This window comes from Crinia signifera, chromosome 11 (assembly GCF_055691185.1).
Source record: "Crinia signifera chromosome 11, ASM5569118v1, whole genome shotgun sequence".
In the NCBI taxonomy this organism is placed as follows: Eukaryota; Metazoa; Chordata; class Amphibia; order Anura; family Myobatrachidae; genus Crinia; species Crinia signifera.
In genome coordinates this window covers 52,635,583-52,657,120 of record NC_139227.1, presented here as the reverse complement: position 1 = coordinate 52,657,120, position 21,538 = coordinate 52,635,583, and the positions used below count along the sequence as shown (strand labels likewise).

General features: G+C 46.3%; 1 protein-coding gene across 1 annotated transcript in view; it reads right to left on the bottom strand.

Moving 5' to 3' along the window:
• LOC146046331 (pyrethroid hydrolase Ces2e-like) overlaps positions 1 to 20,805 on the bottom strand; it is a 111,143-nt gene extending 90,338 nt beyond the window's left edge. The window contains 5 exon segments of the mRNA XM_083165590.1: positions 10,576 to 10,729; positions 10,994 to 11,127; positions 13,461 to 13,599; positions 13,700 to 13,904; positions 20,714 to 20,805. Coding sequence (XP_083021716.1) covers positions 10,576 to 10,729; positions 10,994 to 11,127; positions 13,461 to 13,599; positions 13,700 to 13,904; positions 20,714 to 20,762 — 681 coding nt within the window. The 5' untranslated portion in view covers positions 20,763 to 20,805.
• Positions 20,806 to 21,538: the final 733 nt, after the last annotated feature.

The window sequence follows — 21,538 nt, the reverse complement described above, 5'->3', positions numbered from 1 at the left end:
ATGCGAAACTTTCCCGATATGGGCACGTGCGCGCGCACCTTGCGTAATATACGATAGACGCTTTACGTTACTGCAAAAGGCCCAGGGCTTGTCGCCACGTGGCGGAGTCTCTGGTTTTGCAGTAACTAACAATAAAAGTTATAGTTTTGCACAGAGGGGATCCTCTATGTACTATAATAAACACAGACTCCACGTGTGCGAACCTTATCGCACGTGGTACATATACTATAATGAACAAGCAACCCAAGACACTATACCCCGTTAAACTACTTGTGGCAGGCAGAAGTACAGTTTACTAAACACTTAGGTATGATATGCTTTAAAACACGTGGCTTTCACTTATTGTACTCCGGGTTCAGCGCTAGCACTTCCCGAACCCCACACCGCCGCGGACTCGGCCTATCCAGCAATGGAAACAAATAAATACTTCCACCCTTTTGCTGGTATAGGTCGGGTCGCACGCCTGGTACTGAGTTCTGGAATGTGGAGCGGACGGACGAGCCCTCAATTGTTAATGGCGATTAAAATATGACCAGAGAGACAATAAGTGAAAAGCGCTGGTTACGTAATAAGTCCGCAACCAACGTACCCTTTATACCTAACTACGTGCGTACAAAGCGTAGCGCAGCGTAGCGTACCTTTTATTGTATTATGTATACCAAGAACCAATACCTTAATCAGAGATTCCTTCGCAGTACTTTGTCTCTAATCTGCGAATATACCTTAAAGGACAGTGTCCGTAATATACCTTATCGCTATTATGCGAACAAACAGACACGACCACTGTATAGAAATAAGGAGATAAGAACTCCGTAAAAAGGTTGTATTTAAGTCCCTAATGGACAAAAGGGGGTTACAGAAATAAGAATAAACAGGTATAACAAGTGATACAATATACTAACAATGAATACTAAACAGACTCTGCTAGGGGGGAAAGAAAACAGATACAAGACACAATCAGCCAATCAATACAATAAGAATAAATACCGTTAATGCAACCGTTACCGTTCTCATCAAATATGCGAAGCGCAGTCCGGTCAGAGCTCACTATCGTTCAGGGATGAACTATAGTCCGGTGGTAAGTCAGGGAAAGGTAGATGTGCCGAAGAGACTTTGGCTGCTCTGGGTCGCCTATCTTATAGGGTCAGAAAGGGGAGGTCAAAGGCCGTTCTCATTGGTCAGAGGTCGTATGCCAGGTCAGCTGTGATTGGGGGGTAAGATGATACACCTGGTTTGGCTAGGTCCAGGGGAGTGAACTTTAAAAGTCCTTTGTTTGGTGGTTTCGGCGTCAGCAGTGATAAGAACCGGTTTCATCTAGATTCCTTTGTTACATACTTTCAACAGAAACTGTCCCTGGAATATGGATTATGTCCATAACTATCAAGCCGTGTATATTGCGAAATATTCGCACTGACCGGAATACTACGCATAAGAAACGGAACGGAACGGAACGGTACTAAACATGATACAGACAGATGTATGCAGGGCTAACTAAGCTATGTGTGGCGTTCTAAACCTTTAACTATATTTTATTTAGTGTCAGTATGTTATTATGAATTTATGTGTGATAGTATGGCTACTCTTCTGGTCCACTTTGTCACACATACTCGGGTATGGAAACTTTATTTGCGCAACTCTGCGAACCAAAATGGCGGCCATACTATCCTAAAATGGCATGTGTGTAACTCGACTTCCATATACTCCAGCCGGGGGACACATGTATATTGGTCCTCTCCCCCCCCCAACCAACTAATCAGCCCAGGTTGGAGTTTCTTGGGAGTATGCTCCCCACCCCTCCAGTATACTCAAGGGCCAGATAAATGTAATATTGTTTTTTACTTGTGGAACTACATCTCCCAACAAGCCTGCCCCACAAGGTGATACTTGGAGAAACACAAGTACCAGCATGTGGGCATTAAAGGGCTTGCTGGTACCTGTAGTCCTACCAGTAAAACAAATATTACCCTTACACACATACACATACTTACCTATAATCCTGATATCCCTTCAGTTCCCTTCTCCTATGAAATCCATATGTAAATGGTTAAGAAATAAATATATACCCATTTCCTGTGTAGATCGGACCTCTTCAGTCCATGTAGGTGTTTGAGGTTAAAAAAAAAAAAAAACAGAAAACGTAAATGCCTACCCTAAATGGACATAAGCAAATCTATATATACACATACAGGTTCCCTTCCCCTAGAGTTGGGCATCTGCATCTGTCACTAGAGGACCCAGCAGCCGGTCAGGAACTCCACGTAGCACTGTCCTGATTGGCTTAGCGCTGCTGGCCTCTCAATAATGTAGATCTTATGTGCTTAGAAACTGGCTTCAGCCATGGCCCTTGGGTGCCATGGAGGGGGGACCTCTTTATTCACTAGTGCACTTATTATTTACTAGCCACACCTTGTAGTAGTATAACTTTCAGCAGCCACCTGGAGCGCTATATATATATATATATATATATATATATATATATATATATATATATATATATATATATATATATATGTAAAGAAAAAAGAAATTGAAGCGCACCAGTCAGCAACAGGTAGGTACAATTTTTACTGACAGTGGCGTAACTATAGGGGGTGCAGGGGATGCAATTGCTATGGGGCCCGGGGCTTGGTGGGGCCCGGCCCCCAGCAGGCTATCCCCTGCACCCCCTTGATCTTTTTCTTTTTGTAATATTTCAGCGCGGGCAGTTGCCACGCTGCCCTCTTGTAATACATCTCATCATTCACAGGCGCCGGGGACGGAGCATTAGAGCTCAGGGCCAGGAAGCAGTACATCCTGGCTCCGCCCTGTGAGCACTGAAGCCCTGCGTCGGCCGGGAAGCAGTGGAGCCCGGCGTCGTCCCGGGAGCAGAGGAGACTGGCGTCATCCAGAAAGCAGAGGAGCCCGGCGTCATCCAGGGAGCAGAGGAGCCCGGCGCTGCGAGGGGTAAAGGTTAGTATGGCAATGCTGGGGAGCAGCGCGTGGAGCCGGCGCTACCCGGGTATCATTAAGGGCGCACCTCCCCATGAGCAGGAAATCCCGGCGCCACCCAGGGAGCAGTAGTAAAGCACTGTGCCCCAGACGAGCATCAGATTCAAGGAGGAGAGCAGGGGACCACGGTACTGGGAAGTGGTACAGCCCAGCACAGAAGAGTAAGGGAGCCCTGCACCAGATAAAGGAGCTGGTGAGTGCATTTCCAGACCTGCCAGGGGGAAGCCAGTCAAATCCTTGCTCCCCCTCCTCCCCTCCCATCCCATCATTCCCAATACCCCCCCCCCCCTTATCATCTTCCCCTTCCCTCTAGTCTTACCACACTGTCCTCCCCCTCTCATTCCCCCCCTTCCCCTGTAATCCCTCTACACCCTCTCATCTCCCTTTTCCTCCCTCCCCTTATCCCCCCCCCTCATACCCCACTCTCTTAATCTCTCTCTCCCCACCACCCAGTCTCTGTCCTCTTTTTTGCTTGCTCACCATTCCCTTTTCTCTCTTCTTCTTTTTCACCTATATGTTCTCTCCGTCCTTCACCCCCTGCTCTCTTCCCCCTGTCCCCTCTTCATCTCAACCCTCTCTCACTCCCCCACTGTCTCACATCTTTATTTCTATCTCTGCCCCTTGTCTCTTTCTCCTCTATATAGTGTCTACCCACCTCTTTCTCCTCTCCCTCTGTAACACCCTTTCTTTCTCCCTACCGTGTCTACAATTGTCTCTCTCTCTCTCTCTCTCTCTTTCTTTCTTGGCACCCTTTATCTCACTCTACCCACTCTTTTTTCTGACACCCCCCACCCCTCCCCAAGCAGCATTATAGTGACAATGAGGGGGCCCTTTCAGGATTTTGCTATGGGGCCCATGAAGTTGTAGTTACGCCCCTGTTTACTGATATACAGCTGACAAACATAGGTAAAAACATATAGGAATAAAAACTTCCCAAATGGAAAAGGCGGTACAGCAATACCAGGTGTCGATGGAAACCGGACAGCAGTGATCAGTTGCGGTCGGAACACCGGACAGCGAATACCAGCCACGACTTCCACAGGATACAGCGGACCAAAGCCAGGACGTCTACAGCGTCAGGATAGAGTAACCACGCCCAACGCGTTTCGACTACGGTCTTCGTCAGGGGGTGTGACTATCCCCTGACATCCACTAGCTTATATACCAGCACAACTCAATTACACAGGTGCCGCACATTACAATACAATTATATAAACACAAAAGCCTAATCATGCATGCTGATACTTATCAGAAAAGCACAGAATAAATAGCTACATAACTGATGCAAAAATACAAAAAGGTATATAGAAAAATGTATATAAAAAAGTATATAAATATATTAAGAAAAATATTTATTTTATTTTACAAAAATACATTATATATAATAGATAAAGTGGTGAGTGCTAAAGTACAAATATTTTATAGGATAAATCCCTGAAATTTTTTTTTTTTTTTTTTTTTTTTTTTATATATGAATAATATAAGGACTATAAACATAGTCAGAAAAATATCTAACAATAAAGTGACTAGAAAAAGGTATAATAAATAATATAAATATTATAAGCAAAAAATAATAAATGCTGTTCGATTCAGTATCAGCCTGCAGGATGCACAGACTAAAAAGAGAGAAATAAAAAACATTATACATATAAAAACATATCAACATAATAGTCTGTTATAGTCAGACTAATTCCATATACAGTAAATCATCATTTTTAATAAATACACAATAAAACCATGATTAAACAACAATATTTGCGGTATATCAGTAGATAAATAAGATACATAACCATATTACATACTTAGTGATTATGTTTAAAAAAATAAATAAAATATAAAAAAATATAAAAATACTAATACCCTAGAAGGGGACCAAGCTGTGTATAACTGAATAAAGGGATACTAATTGTGTATAGGTCAACAAAAGATCATATTACCAGGCAAGTTATAATACTATATGAGGATGGAGTAAATGGCGGGCTGGGGGAGAAAAAACCTAAATCAACGGTGGCAGGTCTGAGGGAGGGACACGACCCTGCACGAGAGCAGTCTGGTGGCATCCGTCATTGTGCCAGCGAGCGGGGTTATTAGCCCAACAACACTCACCAGCACTACGGGTGTCCCCAAAAAATGCACTCAATGCAGGAAAGGAGTGATCTCGCAACCCTCATTCATGCCAACCGGACTCAAGGTTCCTAGTGTATAAATCCAGTATGTTTCACGTTTCCCCAATTTTATACTTAAATCACCGCCTCTTATGTCAAGGGTTACATGTTCAATACCCTTAAAGGAAAAATTCTTGACATTGGATTGACAACAGTTGAAAAAATGTCTAGGCACACTATGATGCAAAACATTGTTCTTAATACTTCTCATATGTTCCAGAATGCGGATCTTAAGGGGGCGTTTCGTTTTTCCCACATACCTTTTCCCACAACTGCATTCTAGAACGTATATAACATTCTCTGTTGTACAAGTAATTTTGCTTTTAATGTCAAAAGATTTGTCTCTCTCAACGTTCCAAACTTTATGCCTATCACGACTGGCGTATTGGCAAATTTTACATCTGTTGCATGGAAAAAAACCTTTAAGGTTTGTCAGCCAACCTCCATCTTCAATTACTTTTAAATTACTCGGGGCCAGAACCGATTTAATGGAGTTAGCCTTCTTAAAGACCACTTGAGGTTTCTTAGGTAAAGTGTGTTTTAGTAGGGGGTCAAGGAGCAAAATGTCCCAATGTTTATTTAATATTTTGCGTATCTCATTATCACAAGAGTTAAAGCGTGTGATAAATGGTAAAAAAACATTTTCATTAGGGTCAGGTATAGGTTTTTCTTTATATACCAACAGGTCTTTCCTGTCCAAATTTTTAGCTCTCTCTCTACATTTGTTGATTAATCGGATGGGGTATTTCTTTTCCTGAAATCTCTTCTCATAGATCTCAGCCTGTTCATCATATTTATCGATGGTATTACAATTCTTTCTAATACGTCTGAATTGCGAGTATGGTACAAATGAGCCGGCACTCCAACTAATGAGCAACTGCCCCGGGTGCCTACAGTGAATAGTGGATACTGTAGAAATAACTGAGTCACTCCAGGGGACTTAGAATAATAATGAAGAGGTATTTTATGTAATACAAGTACTCATATGCAAAAAGGTCGACGTTTCAATACATTAAGTATTTTCCTCAAGACAGCATATGGGTAATAATTACCCATATGCTGTCTTGAGGAAAATACTTAATGTATTGAAACGTCGACCTTTTTGCATATGAGTACTTGTATTACATAAAATACCTCTTCATTATTATTCAAAGTCCCCTGGAGTGACTCAGTTATTTCTACAGTATATATATATATATATATATATATATATATATATATATATATATATATATATATATATATATATATATATACATATATATATATACACACACACACACACACACATATATATATATATATATTTTTTTTTTTTTTTTATGTTTTCATATTCAATGTCGTGTGTCGACCTGGACACCAATGAAGTGCCACACTTTTGTCAACATTTACATGTGTTGACCTTTTTGTGTTGATTTTTTCTTGTGGAGATTCGCGTTACACCCCCCCCCCCCCCATCCCCCCGAAACCCCCCCTGCCGCGTTTCGAGGCAACCCCCCACCGGAACCCCCACTATGCGCTTGCACTTTTTTCATGCAGCTCACATCCTGACGAAATGGCCAGTTTGGTCATGAAACATTGAGGTTTATGGTGTCTCATGTAACGTATACACTGCTTTTTTTAATACAATTTCCTAAACCAGTGGAGTGCCGACCTATTATTGCTTCTGCAAATAACTTGTGTATGTGTATATATATATATATATATATATATATATATATCTCTTATATATTTGGCTACATCTGTCACTCAAAGTGTGTGAGTGTGTGTATATAACGCTGGGTGGAGCCTCTGACTCACATGACTGACTCACATGACAGAGAACCTGCCCAGTGAGCCCACAGACAGTGCCAGACAGTGCAGTTTAGGGCCCCTCCCCCTAAGTGCCAGACACCCTCTGCCTCCCCATGTTGCCAGGCACTGCTACTCCACAGCCACCAGGTGAGTGCCCCCCGCCGCACCACCCCCCGCGCCCCCCTCCCTCGATTTGTGGCAAAAAAACCCCTGCGACACACCCCCCCCCCCCCCCGCGCGATTCACGGCAAAAACACCCCCTCCCCCGCAACCCCCCCTCCCGCGATTCGCAGCAAAAAGACCCCCCCGCAACCCCCCCTCCCACGAATTTGCAGCAAACACCCCCCCGCACCCCCCTCACGCGATTTGTGGCAAAACCCCCCCTGCGACCCCCCCTCCCGCAATTCGCGGCAAAAAAAACCCCCTCCCCCGCGACCCCCCCCTCCTGCGATTCGCAGCAAAAAGACCCCCCGCAACCCCCCTCCCACGAATTTGCAGCAAACACCCCCCCATATATCAGGTTGAACTAGATGGACGCAAGTCTTTTTTCAGCCTTACCTACTATGTAACTATGTGACCCCACCTCCCGCAGATCACAGCAAAAACCAAAAACTCTCCCCCGTGGCAAAAACTCCCCCCCCCCCCCCCCCCGCAACCCCTCCTCCCGCGATTCGTGGCAAAAAAAGAACCCCCCGAGACCCCCCCTTGCGCGATTCGCGGCACCCCCCGCGATTCACGGCACCCCCCCACACGCGATTCATGGCACCCACCCCCCCCGCAATTCGCAGCAGCCCCAGGATTAGATGACACATGCAAAACACTGACATGGCTATGGTCGACAATGAAAAAGGTTGACATGAGTTTTTGAAGATTTATTTTTCATTTTTTTTATGTTTTCATATTCATTGTCATGTGTCGACTTGGACACCAATGAAGTGCCACACTTATGTCAACATTTACATGTGTTGACCTTTCTGTGTTGATTTTTTCTTGTGGCGATTCGCGTTACACCCCCCCCCCCGCAACCCCCGCTCCCGCGTTTCGCGGCACCCCCCGGCACCACCCCCCCCCCCGCGACCCCCCCTCCCACAATTCACGGCAACCCCCCACCGGAACCCCCGTGAACCCCGCCCTCCCGCGATTGGCGGCAACCACCCCCCGCGACACCCCCTCCCACAATTCGCGGCAGCTCCAGGATTAAATGCCACATGTAAAACACTGACATGGTTATGGTCGACAATGAAAAAGGTTGACATGAGTTTTTGAAGATTTTTCATTTTTTTAATGTTTTCATATTCATTCTCATGTGTCGACATGGATACCAATGAAGTGCCACACTTATGTCAACATTTACATGTGTTGACCTTTCTGTGTTGATTTTTTCTTGTGGTGATTCGCATCACACACCCCACCCCCCGCAACCCCCACTCCCGTGATTCACGGCACACACCCCCCCGAGCAACCCCCCCTCCCGCGATTCTCGGCACCCCACCCCGTGACCCCCCCTCCCGCGATTCACGGCACACCCCCGCGACCCCCCCCCCTCCCACGATTCGCCGCAACGCCTGCACCCGCAACCCCCCCTCCCGATTCTTGGCAACCCCTCCCCTCCCGTGATTCGCAGCAACCCCCCACCGGAACCCTCACTATGCGCTTGCACTTTTTTTATGCAGCTCACATCCTGAGGAAATGGCCAGTTTGGTCATGAAACATTGAGGTCTATGGTGTCTCATGTAACGTATACAATGCTTTTTTTAATACAATTTCCTAAACCAGTGGAGTGCCGATCTACTTTTGCTTCTGCAAATAACTTGTGTATGTGTGTATATATATATATATATATATATATATATATATATATATATATATATATATATATATAAAACCGAAAAACCCAACCGCGCCTCACAAAGAGAAGGCAGCACCTCTGAGGGGCCCCCTGTTAGACAGGACCCAGGGTTTAGAGATAGAGAAAGTGGGGTATCAGAGTGCGCCAATTCATTTGCATATACAACAGTATTGTTGAACAAACAGTAGTTAGAAGCAGAATCATAAAATAATTTTTTAATCAGAAATCTTCCAAGAGATGATACAGGCCCAACGCGTTTCGTCAACAGCTTGACTTCATCAGGGGCATTGGAAGCAGAGTAGTACAAAGCAATTTCACACTATAAAATTCTCATTGTTTAATTAAGAAACATACAGCAGAAGTTTTCATGCGAAAGATAAAACTTGGAAATGGTTCACGCACTAGGGGTCAGCAACATTAATAAAGCATCGCAATCCAATGGTATCCAAAGTTAAAACGCAATTTCAGGGGGAGGGTAAGTATCCCCAATACACAGTAATAGCAGAGCAGACCGGAAGTGAACTCCTGGGATCCAAAATGCTGAATCATTCTGACGAAGTCTCCTGACGAAACGCGTTAGGGCGTGCCTTGGTGACGCTGTTGCCGCTGCTCACCTGTGCCTCTCCATCCTGCGTCTGTTCCTGCTTGTGGGTCCGACACGCTGCGCCAGCAGCGGGAGTTCGTGTGTCCACCTCAGAGCCCCGGACGGCGGTAGGAGTTTGCCAGGCTATTTGATATATATCACGTGGTAACCAGTCCACTGCCGTTTTATCCTTGGTACGAGTCTTGTCATATGCCTCGGTATCTTGCTATTATTGCTCAATAAATCGTACTGTTTTACACTATGGAGCGCTCCTCCTTTATTCTTTTTTGAACATATATATATATATATATATATATATATATATACAGATGGAGGCACACTTATCTTTGCTCCCTTCGCACTGCAGGGTCCTGTGTCGGTGGCCGAGAAAAGTGCTGTAAACGGGGCTCAGGAACGTCGCACACGCGTCCCATTCTCGGCCATCAGCACGCCAAGGCAGGACTCTGCGGCGCAAAGGGAGCAAACATAAGTGTGCCTCCATCTGTATGTATGTATGGATTATTCTCCTACTGCGGATTGTGTAATAATATTAAATTCCATTTACTGACATTTTCCACTTCTAATTAGAGTGTGTGTGTGTGTGTGTGGTTAGAACATACCAGGGCAGAGACACTGATTACTGGGCTAATTAAAAGGGTTCGCATATGCCCAAGCCTTTGACTGAGTTATTGGAGGGTCACAATGCTGTACAGCAACTCACTACTTAGCCCATGAGAGATCGAAACCTTATCATATTGAATGCTGTTTATCTCCAATAAAACCTACCCTGGTTTGGAATCAACGGGTGGACTAACCTCCATGCTTACAACTGCTACACACCTACCAACTTGTTGACATCTGCCAATAGGGTTGTGAGCCCAGAACTGTGAAGGACACCAACAGAATTAGGCAAACTCGATGCCCTATAATTAAATCAGCAACTAGAACTAAGGCACCATTATTGCTGATACCCCCTAAGGAACATGAAGCATTTAGAGGATTCAGGTATTTCATAGCACTAATGGATGATTTTACAAGTATGACCTGTGTGTAACTCCTAAGAGCAAAAAGAGAAGTGCTACACAATGGTGTTTTACAAGAATTTAGTTGAAACTGTAGTACTGTAGTATACAATAGTAAAGGAATTGTGTGTGTGTGTGTGTGTGTGTGTGTGTGTGTGTGTGTGTGGAACATACCAGGGCAGAGACACTGATTCCTCCAGCAGACTCCCCAAAAACAGTGACACAGTTGGGGTCACCTCCGAAATCTGCGATGTTCCCCTGCACCCACCGCAGTGCCTGCACCTGATCCAGGAATCCGTAGTTTCCTGGGATCTGCTCATCTCCAGAACTAGGAGAGAGAAGCACTGTCAGATACACCCATGAGTAACATGTGTAATGGTCAATCCATGAGATACTGGAGCATCATCCAGATAAGAAGATCTGGTAGAAGATGCCCCCTCATACACACACCCACTGCAATTTGTTGCCAAATAAATCTCTTATGTTTTTGACTAATTGTTATTGACTAATTTGATTTCTAAACATGGAGTTTGTTGGGTTGTATGTTAATTGCTCCATGTACATGGCATGTAACATACAAGGTAGGACTTACCTCAAGAAACCCAAGAGCCCCAGTTGATACTGGATGGAAACCAAAACAACATTTTCATAGGCGCTCAACACGTAGCCCTCACATATCAGTGCCGCTCCCATCACCAAGGCGCCTCCATGTATAAACACCATCACCTGGATGGAAACATTAGATGTACCGTTATCTTAGTGACATGCATGCTAAGCCTGTCCACTCTGCAAACCCCCATCTGCCTGTCAGATAAGGACAAGGCCACCACTCTGTACATGGTTACATGTTCCCAGGAAGCCACCACCATTGGCAGCTCCCCAAGGATGTGGATATGTAGTTGAATGGAATGGCTACAAGCTGTCTCTTACCAGAGTGTCATTTGGTATAACTCATCAGCCTCAATAACATCACAAATTTGAGTCACCAGACAAAAAGTTAAGGCTGATCATACAGCAGGTGCATGTTGTTTAATTAGCTCAGTAAAAGGGTTTGCATATCCCCAAGTTTTTGACTGAGTTATTGTAGAGTCAAAATGCTGTACGGCAACTCAGTACTTAGCCCAGGAGAGATCGAAACCTTATCATATTGACTGCTGTTTATCTCCAATAATACCTACCTTGGTTTGGAATCAACAGGTGGACTGACCTCCGTGCTTACAACTGCTACACACCTACTAACTTGTCGACATCTGCCAATAGGGTTGTGAGCCCAGAACTGTGAAGGACACCAACAGAATTAGGCAAACCCAATGCCCTATCCTGAAATCAGCAACTAGAACTGAGGCACCATTATTGCTGATACCCCCCTAAGGAACATGAAGCATTTAGTGGATTCAGGTATTTCATAGCACTAATGGATGATTTTACAAGTATGACCTAACTCCTAAGAGCAAAAAGAGAAGTGCTACACAATGGTGGACTACAAAAATTTAGTTGAAACTCAGATGGGTTACAAACGAGTGACCAACATGTAGTGTAGTATACAATAATAAAGGAATTTGATTGGTGTGCTACTAACTGCGGCTGGTACTGGGGTTGTCAAGCCCTAATTAGCAGAAAAGAAACAAAACAGGGACATACCAGCGTGGGCTGTGGGAAAAAATACTGAATAGGAACTGTATCTTTTACAAAGAATTTAATAATGAAAATGTAATAAAATGAACTATGGAATTCCATAAATATAAATGAACATAAATATAAAAGAGTAGTACAAATGCATTTATAAAACAATAGCAATTTTAAAAATTATTCTATCAGGCATACCACCATATGGGCATGATGGTTTGGACTGTGTTGTCTCCAGTTAAGCAGCAGATGGAGACCAGATGGCCAGTAAGTCCCAAGAACAGAGTTCAGTTGTATGAATTAATTGGATTCCTCTGGAGTGGGTGTTGGTAGACCTGGATGACTTGTGCAAGTCTTTTGCTAACTTTGGATTGGCTTCTGGATGACATTTTTAGGGAGACTTCTTAGTTAGGGATGATGTAATGTCCATGGTCCTCAATGGTAGTTTTTGGAGGATAATATAGCTCAGCTCAATGCATTTCCCTGGGAACAACCTCCCAGCTTCCTCAGGAGCAGAATGAAAAGTGCATTCAACAGAGTGGGGATTCGGAGTGTGAAATGGAATGACATTGGTTTGACATCGTCTTTCCATTTCACACTCCGAATCTCCCTTAAGAGCCACATAGATCTATTAAATCCTAGTATTAATCAACTTGCATCTCCATTGGTTATCGGCGCTCATGTGATCTATTTCTATTGGCTACCGGCACTCATGTGACTGGAGCCAGTCATCCAGGTCTACCGACACACACTCCAGAGGAATCAATTAATTCATACAACTAAACTCTGTTCTTGGGACTTAGGCCCTTATCCTGGTTCACTCGCAAAGGCAAATTCCTTCTCAAATGGACAAAACCATGTTCACTGCAGGGGGGGGACGGGGGGGGGGGACAGATGGCATCTGGTGTACACCTGCTGCTTAATTGGAGACAAAACAGTCCAAACCATCATGCCCATATGGTAGTATGCCTAATAAAACAATTTTTTTAATTGCCATTGTTTTAGAAGTGCATTTGTACTACTCTTTTATATTTATGTTCATTTATATTTATGGAATTCCATAGTTCATTTTCATTATAAGTTCTTTGTAAAAGATACCGTTCCCATTCAGTATTTTTTTCCACTGCGCTGTTTCATGTACTGTAGTATACTGATCCAGCATATACCTCACCCTCCTGCCCCAGCCGTCGCTGGCTCTCTACCTTCCTACCCTCAGATCAAATGAAGAGAAGGTGCCAGTGGGATCAGGTAGGGAAGGGTTACTGAGGAGCATACCATGTCCTCTTGGATCTTATCAATCTTGTCCTTGATGCAGGATCTTGCAGAAGGTGAGGGAGGGTTGATTTAAATGTATTACATGTGAATGAGCCCCATTGTTACCTGGTTGTTGCAGCTGGACTGTGTTTGGCCGCTGCTGTTTCTCTAGTACTTACAGGTAATCTGGCGCTCTGCTCTCGGCTGGCTGGAGAGAAGATATTCAGGTACAGACAGTCCTCGGACACTGGGGGTACTGTCATTCTGGCCTTAAGCAGATCTGGTAGCCGTTCCATCAATTGTGGATTCTGAATACACCTGGAAATACGGATGTACGTTACATGATGAGAGATTATCTATAGAACAAATCGACAAAGGAAAATCAGGGGCTAAACTGGCATCTACGGTATGTACTCACATGGGGGGTTGTTCTGTGGCCTCTCGGATTGACCCCCAGGACTCAGGGGGTTCCGGGCTGGCAAGTCTTAATGGACCAACTGGTGGCTTTGCAAATGGGACACCATAGAAAGCGTGGACCATTCTGTCTGTCTTCTTCAATACCACTGTCTTCCCTCTGAGCTTCCCATACTGGGTGTCCACCAGTGGCCTGTCCTCCTCTTGCCCTAAAATCACATAGGAGAGAGATAAAGTACCATCCAGAGTCATAACAAAGCCATAGTGCCCGGCCCGTCCTCATCCCACCATCACACACACACAGTCAGCCATAGTGCCCGGCCCATCCTCCTCCATCCTGTCACACACACACAGCCATAGTGCCTGGCCCATCCTCCTTCCTCTCTACAGTCACACATAGCCATAGTGCCCGGCCCGTTCTCCTCCTTCCTGTCACACACACACAGCCATAGTGCCCGGCCTGTCCTCCTCCCACCCTACAGTCACACACACGTGGTCTGTCCTCCTCCCTCCCTACAGTCACATACACAGCCATAGTGCCTGGCCTGTCCTCCTCCTTCCCTCCAGTCACACACACATACACAGCCATAGTGCCCGGCCAATCCTCCTCCCTTCCCTACAATCACACACACAGCCATAGTGCCCGGCCCATCCGCCTCCCGCCCTACATTGGAACACACAGCCATAGTGTGCAGTCTGTCCTCCCTCCCTACAGTGGAACACACAGCCATAGTGCCCTGCATGTCCTCCTGTGGTCACACACACACAGCCATAGTACCTGGCCCATCTTCCTCCATCCCTACAGTCACACACACACAGCCATAGCGCGTGTCCCATCCTCCTCCATACCCAACGTCACATACACATAGCCATAGCGCCTGGCCTGTCCTTCTCCATCCCTACAGTCACACACACACAGCCATAGTGCTTGGCACATCCTCCTCCCCCTCTACAGTCACACACACTCAGCCATAGTGCCTGGCCCATCCTCCTCCCTCCCTACAGTCACACACACACACAGCCATAGTGCGCGACCCGTCCTCCCTCCCTACAGTCACACACACAGCCATAGTGCACTACCCGTCCTCCTCCCTCCCTCCAGTCACACACACAGCCATAGTGCGTGTCCCATCCTCCTCCATACCCACAGTCAAATACACATAGCCATAGCGCCTGGCCTGTCCTTCTCCATCCCTACAGTCACACACACACAGCCATAGTGCTTGGCCCATCATCCTCCCCCTCTACAGTCACACACACTCAGCCATAGTGCCTGGCCCATCCTCCTCCCTCACTACAGTCTCACAGACAGCCATAGTGCGCGACCTGTCCTCCCTCCCTACAGTCACACACACAGCCATAGTGCTTGGCCCGTCCTCCTCCCTCCCTACAGTCACACACACAGCCATAGTGCGCGACCCATCCTCCTCCCTCCTTACAGTCACACACACAGCCATAGTGCACGACCCGTCCTCCTCTCTCCCTCCAGTCACACACACACACAGCCATAGTGGGCGGCCCGTCCTCCTCCCTCCCTACAGTCACACACACACAGCCATAGTGCGCGGCCCGTCCTCCTCCCTCCCTACAGTCACACACACAGCCATAGTGCACGACCCATCCTTCTCCCTCCCTACAGTCACACACACAGCCATAGTGCGCGGCCCGTCCTCCTCCCTCCCTACAGTCACATACACACCCAGTGGGAGGGAGCAGTCACGACTCACTAGTGAGTCAGGGCAGGGCTGCTGTACTTGGACGAATCCCCGAGTCTTATTACATAAACAAGAAAAAGAAGTATAATGTAGGTGCACTGAAAGTCAATAAATGGTACATAAAATTTAACCTTTAATAGTTTTTTCAATAAAATCGGTGAAGTATTAAAATATATTAGAAGGAAATAAAGAGCAGAAATAAGATTTAAAACAAAAATGACCACTGCTCGACTGCCCTATATTTGCAGGGTTAAATTCTCCCTGTATGTTCTCTCTGGTGTCCTATATGGATACTTTGTCTCTGATTATTTTCTCAGAGACAGTGGTTACTTTTCTATATTTGTAGCAATAGAAAGTATCTTTTATTTTTTACTTATATCACTAGGCTGAATCATCATCCAATCCCTGCTGTATTTAGTGCAGCTTTTAATCAGCTTATGATTAAAAGCTGCACTAAAAACAGCAGGGATTGGATGATTGATATTATCCCTACACACGGTCCAATTAGTAGATAACACAACATTTATATGTGATAATACACGTTGCTCTACTACCCTATAAAAATTATCCATGCATAATAAATCACTGTAATACAAAATACTAGAAACACATGGAACTTTAACATATAAAAAGTGTGATATATATAAAAAACCTAATGGAAGGCTATTCAGCCTAAGTGATATAAGTCAAAAATAAAAGATACTTTCTATTGCTACAAATATAGAAAAGTAACCACTGTCTCTGAGAAAATAATCAGAGACAAAGGGTGACATTCTATGCTCTGCGATTAGCGCGATTTTGCGGTAATTAGACCACAAAATGGCGCTATCGCATTTTCCCATTAAATCGCCGATTTAATGGGATGCGCACAGGGGCTGAAATCGCATATTTTGTGCGTAAAGGTCTGGTGAATAAAAATGCGAGATTAATTCGCATTTTTATCGCATCCAGATGTTTGCGCACAGAAAAGTATACAAGTCGCTTATTTAATGCTATGCGCATTTGCACATCGCATTATTTAAGTGACTAATTATCGCACTTATTTCAGACCTGGGTCTGTTAGGCGAATTAGGCAGAACCCTGCACAGATCGCAATGTTCTGTGCAGGGTTCTGCTTTAAAAAGTAAAATAAATGGTTAAATAAAAAAAAAAAAACGAGCGCGGGGTCCCCCGCCCGAGTGTAACCAGCCCCGGGCTCACTGAGCCGGTGCTGGTGACATAAAATCAGGGTCCCCGACAAATAGGGGTCCCCTTGATTTTATGAAACCAGCACCAGACTCAAGGTCCGGCGCTGGTTCCCAAAATACGGGGGACAAAGTGACTAGGGGTCCCCCGTATTTTAAGAACCAGCACCGGACACAACCAGCAGGGTAATGCCACAGCCGGGGGGAGACTTTTTATACAAGTCCCCCCGGCCAAAGCATTAACCCCCTGGACGAAGACGAGACGGCGAAGAGGAAACATCTCAGCGCCGGACCAACTCCTTGAAGCCGGGTACCATTCGGGAGCAGCGCTGTCACCGGAGGTCGCCGCTGGGGAGCAGGTGAGTAGGATTTTCCTCCTTAGGTACCCCTCTGGACTACCACGGATCCCGGACCCCGGATTCTTCACGCCAGGAGCCCCGGAACCCCAGGACCAGCCCCGGAACCAGGACCAAGGCCCCGGAACCGGACTCTTCTTCCCTGGAGCCCCGGAGGACGAATCCAGGATCCAGGGACCGACCTACGGGCTCAAGGTAGGTAAGTATCAGTGTGTTTTGTGTGTATTAAAGTTTTATTTCACAGGGTGTCAGTGTGATTTTGTGCACTATTTTTTACACTGCAGAACTACAAGTGCCAGCGGGCACTTTAATGCCCCGCATGCTGGGACTTGTGGTTCCCCAAGTCCCAGCATGCGGGGTAGGCTTGCTGGGACTGATAGTTCGCCAGTGTAAAACAATAGTTTACATTCTTTTTTTTACACAAAGCATCAGCTCCATGCCTACAGCCCAGGGGCATGGAGGACAGCCCCGGACTATCAGCATGGGCTGGTAAGTCCTGGAGGGGGGGGACCCCTTCATTGGGGGGGTCCCCACTTCCCCAGGACCCCTGCCCATGCTGACCAGCCAGGGGGTTAATGCTTTGGCCGGGGGGACTTGTATAAAAAAGTCTCCCCCCGGCTGTGGCATTACCCTGCTGGCTGGTTGTGTCCGGTGCTGGTTCTTAAAATACGGGGGACCCCTAGTCACTTTGTCCTCCGTATTTTGGGAACCAGCGCCGGACCTTGAGTCTGGTGCTGGTTTCATAAAATCAAGGGGACCCCTATTTGTCGGGGACCCTGATTTTATGTCACCAGCACCGGCTCAGTGAGCCCGGGGCTGGTTACACTCGGGCGGGGGACCCCGCGCTCGGTTCTTTTTTTTACACCTTGCGCTGTCCTGCAAATGTGCGATTTTCACACATGAAAATCGCACATTTTCAGGACTAAAAACAGCGCACCACATCGCCGCAAATCGCCCCTATTCGCACTTTTCAGCCTCCAATGCGCATCACATTAAATATGCGCATTTAGGCTGAAAAATGCAATTTGCAAATAGGCGATTTGCGGCGATATGGTGTGCGAATTAAACATGCGCATTTAGCGCATAGCATAGAATGTCACCCAAAGTATCGATATAGGACACCAGAGAGAACATACAGGGAGAATTTAACCCTGCAAATATAGGACAGGAGTCGAGCAGTGGTCATTTTTGTTTTAAATCTTATTTCTGCTCTCTATTTCCTTCTAATATATTTTTATACTTTACCGATTTTATTGAAAAAAACTATTAAAGGTTACATTTTATGTACCATTTATCGACTTTCAGTGTACCTACATTATACTTCTTTTTCTTGTTTATGTAATATGTCTGTAACTAAGTAGTAGGTAGCACCTCCAACTGTCAAATTGTGGGAACACGGGGGCAGATGTATTAAGCCTGGCGAAGAGATAAACTGGAGATAAAGTGGAAGGAGATAACGCACCAGCCAATCAGCTGTGTTTAAAATATGACAGTTGGGAGTTGATTGGCTGGTGCGTTATCTCCTTCCACTTTATCTCCACTTTATCTCCAGTTTATCTCTTCACCAGGCTTAATACATCTGCCCCACTATCCCATATAAATATCAGTATTAGAGGAGAAAAGAAAGTCTCGTTATTAAAAAGACTGGTGCGAGTATCATCTTCCCTCTTTTCTGAATCCCTGAGTCTGCCAGTGAGTCGAGACAGTTGTTCACTGTGAAGGCTCAGTGATTCAGTGATGCGGATTAGGGATGATCATTGTTGTCATTACATTGATGGTTTCCATCAATGGCAATTATGCAACTGGCCATCGATAGTGCTAAACTATGCAAATGATGACCATCAATAGTTTTACCCATTGATGGTCATCCATTTTGTTTGACTGATTGGCCTGTGGGCCAATCAAAACATGGGGGCGTGGCTTCGAGGGTGTCAGGTGGGTGGAGCTATGCTCCTTGTCCATGAACTTTGAAGAAAAAAAACAGCAAAACATTGGTTTTGCTGTGCCATCCATGGAGGGAAACCATCTGGTTCCATAGCTGCCTACCCTATTCATTCTGCAGGAGACTCCCTGAAATAGCAGCAATCTTCCTCTCTCCCTCATTAGTCTAGCAATCTCCCTCGTGTCACCTAGCCCACAATACTCCATTACATTTTTTGGGGAAAAGGAATGAGAGATAGATAGATTTACATTGAATCATCAGCACCATTTCCCAGCACTTTACCAAGTATAGTATCTCTTACTAACTGCTTTGGAGCTCATCTACACGTGGATATAAGTAATTTTAAAATATTCCCCTCAGAAGTAGTAGTGCACACCCACACTTCTAGGTGCCACATTCACAACCTCAATTCATTGATGGTCGATGGCCATCCTTAATGGGGATCAGATTCATTCAGCAGCAGCAGCAGTGAGCCAACTCCCAGAGACCTGGCACAAAATCCCTTCCTGGTCTGCCAGCTCACTGATGTGTGCTGTGAACTGTCTCTACATTCCAAATAAGTCATGACTCATGACACACAGCCATAGTGTGCGGCCCGTCCTTCTCCCTCCCTACAGTGGAACACACAGCCATAGTGCCCGTCCAGTCCTCCTCCCTTCCTACAGTCACATACACAGCCATAGTGACTGGTCCATCCTCTTCCCTCACTACAGTCACATACACAGCCATAGTGCCAGGCCCATCCTCCTCCTTCGATACACACACACACACAGCCACAGTGCCTGGCCCATCCTCCTTCCTCTCTACAGTCACATACAAACAGCCATAGTGCCCGTCCAGTCCTCCTCCCTCCCTACAGTCACATACACAGCCATAGTGCCTGGCCCATCCTCCTCCCCCTCTACAGTCACATACACAGCCATAGTGCCTGGCCCATCCTCCTCCCCCTCAACAGTCACATACACAGCCATAGTGCCTGGCCCATCCTCTTCCCTCCCTACAGTCACATACACAGCCATAGTGCCTGGCCCATCCTCCTCCTTCGATACAGACACACACACACACAGCCACAGTGCCTGGCCCATCCTCCTTCCTCTCTACAGTCACATACAAACAGCCATAGTGCCCGTCCAGTCCTCCTCCCTCCCTACAGTCACATACACAGCCATAGTGCCTGGCCCATCCTCCTCCCCCTCTACAGTCACATACACAGCCATAGTGCCTGGCCCATCCTCCTCCCCCTCAACAGTCACATACACAGCCATAGTGCCTGGCCCATCCTCCTCCTTCGATACACACACACACACACAGTGCCTGGCCCATCCTCCTTCCTCTCTACAGTCACATACACACAGCCATAGTGCCTGGCTCGTCCTCCTCCCGCCCCACGGTCACACACACAACCACAGTGCCTGGCCCGTCCTCCTCCTTCTTTACAGACACACACACAGCCACAGTGCCTGGTCCATCCTCCTCCCTCCAGTCACATACACAGCCATAGTGCCTGGCCCATCCTTCTCCCTCCCTACAGTCACACACACAGCCATAGTGCCTGACCCATCCTCCTCCCGCCCCACGGTCACACACACAACCACAGTGCCTGGCCCGGCCTCCTCCTTCTTTACAGACACACACACAGCCACAGTGCCTGGTCCATCCTCCTCCCTCCAGTCACATACACAGCCATAGTGCCTGGCCCATCCTTCTCCCTCCCTACAGTCACACACACAGCCATAGTGCCTGACCCATCCTCCTCCCACCCTATAGTCACATACACCCCCCCCCCCCGCAGTGACATATAAGTAATGTGGGGTGTCTCACCTGCAGCCAGCGCCCCCAGGATGAGGCTGCACAGTAGAATTCCCTCCATCAGAGTCCCTATATCACAGGCCTGTGCAGTACTGGCAGACAGATCAACGTGTGTGAGTAAGAAATGCTGTGGGATGGTAATTTATTCTCAGGACACGCCTGTAACACAACATGTGATTGGCAGCTGGGGACCTGTCAGGGCTGTGTTGCGTTGTATCAGGGTAAATGTGATTTTATATTTCCCTAGGAGGCAGCACGTGTGCAATGTTCAGACCGATTACTGTTATATTGTTTTATCTTATCTGCACTAAGGCCCCTCATGTGTTACCTCTAAATGCTTAAATTGCCCACATTGGACATTATAGGGCATAAGGGGGGGTTATTCTGGTTGATTTGCAAGGCTGCAAATTTGCAGCCTTGCAAGTCTACCAAACCCTGCCTTGCGAATGGTGGTACGCCGGAACACCATTCGCAAGTGCGATTCGCTCAGAGGAACTGCGAATGGGTGTTACAAAGTAACATCCATTCACAGCCTTGTGGAATCCGCCCACATCTTTTGATGGTCGGCGACCATCGGTTTATGGTGAAGGCGCACGCATATAAAACATGGTTACCTACCTGACCCTCTGCTTCAGGGAGAAAATGCTCTGTTCCTGGACTTCCCTGGTAATGTATGATTGCCATCAACTGTGGTGACACCTTTTATATTAATTAACTAGCTCCCCACAGGTGATGACAATCAGCCATTACCAGGAACAGCATTTTCTCCCTCATGGAGAGGGTCAGGTGGGCAAGTATGGTCCACATATAAATATCAGGGTTGCCGAACTGACCCTC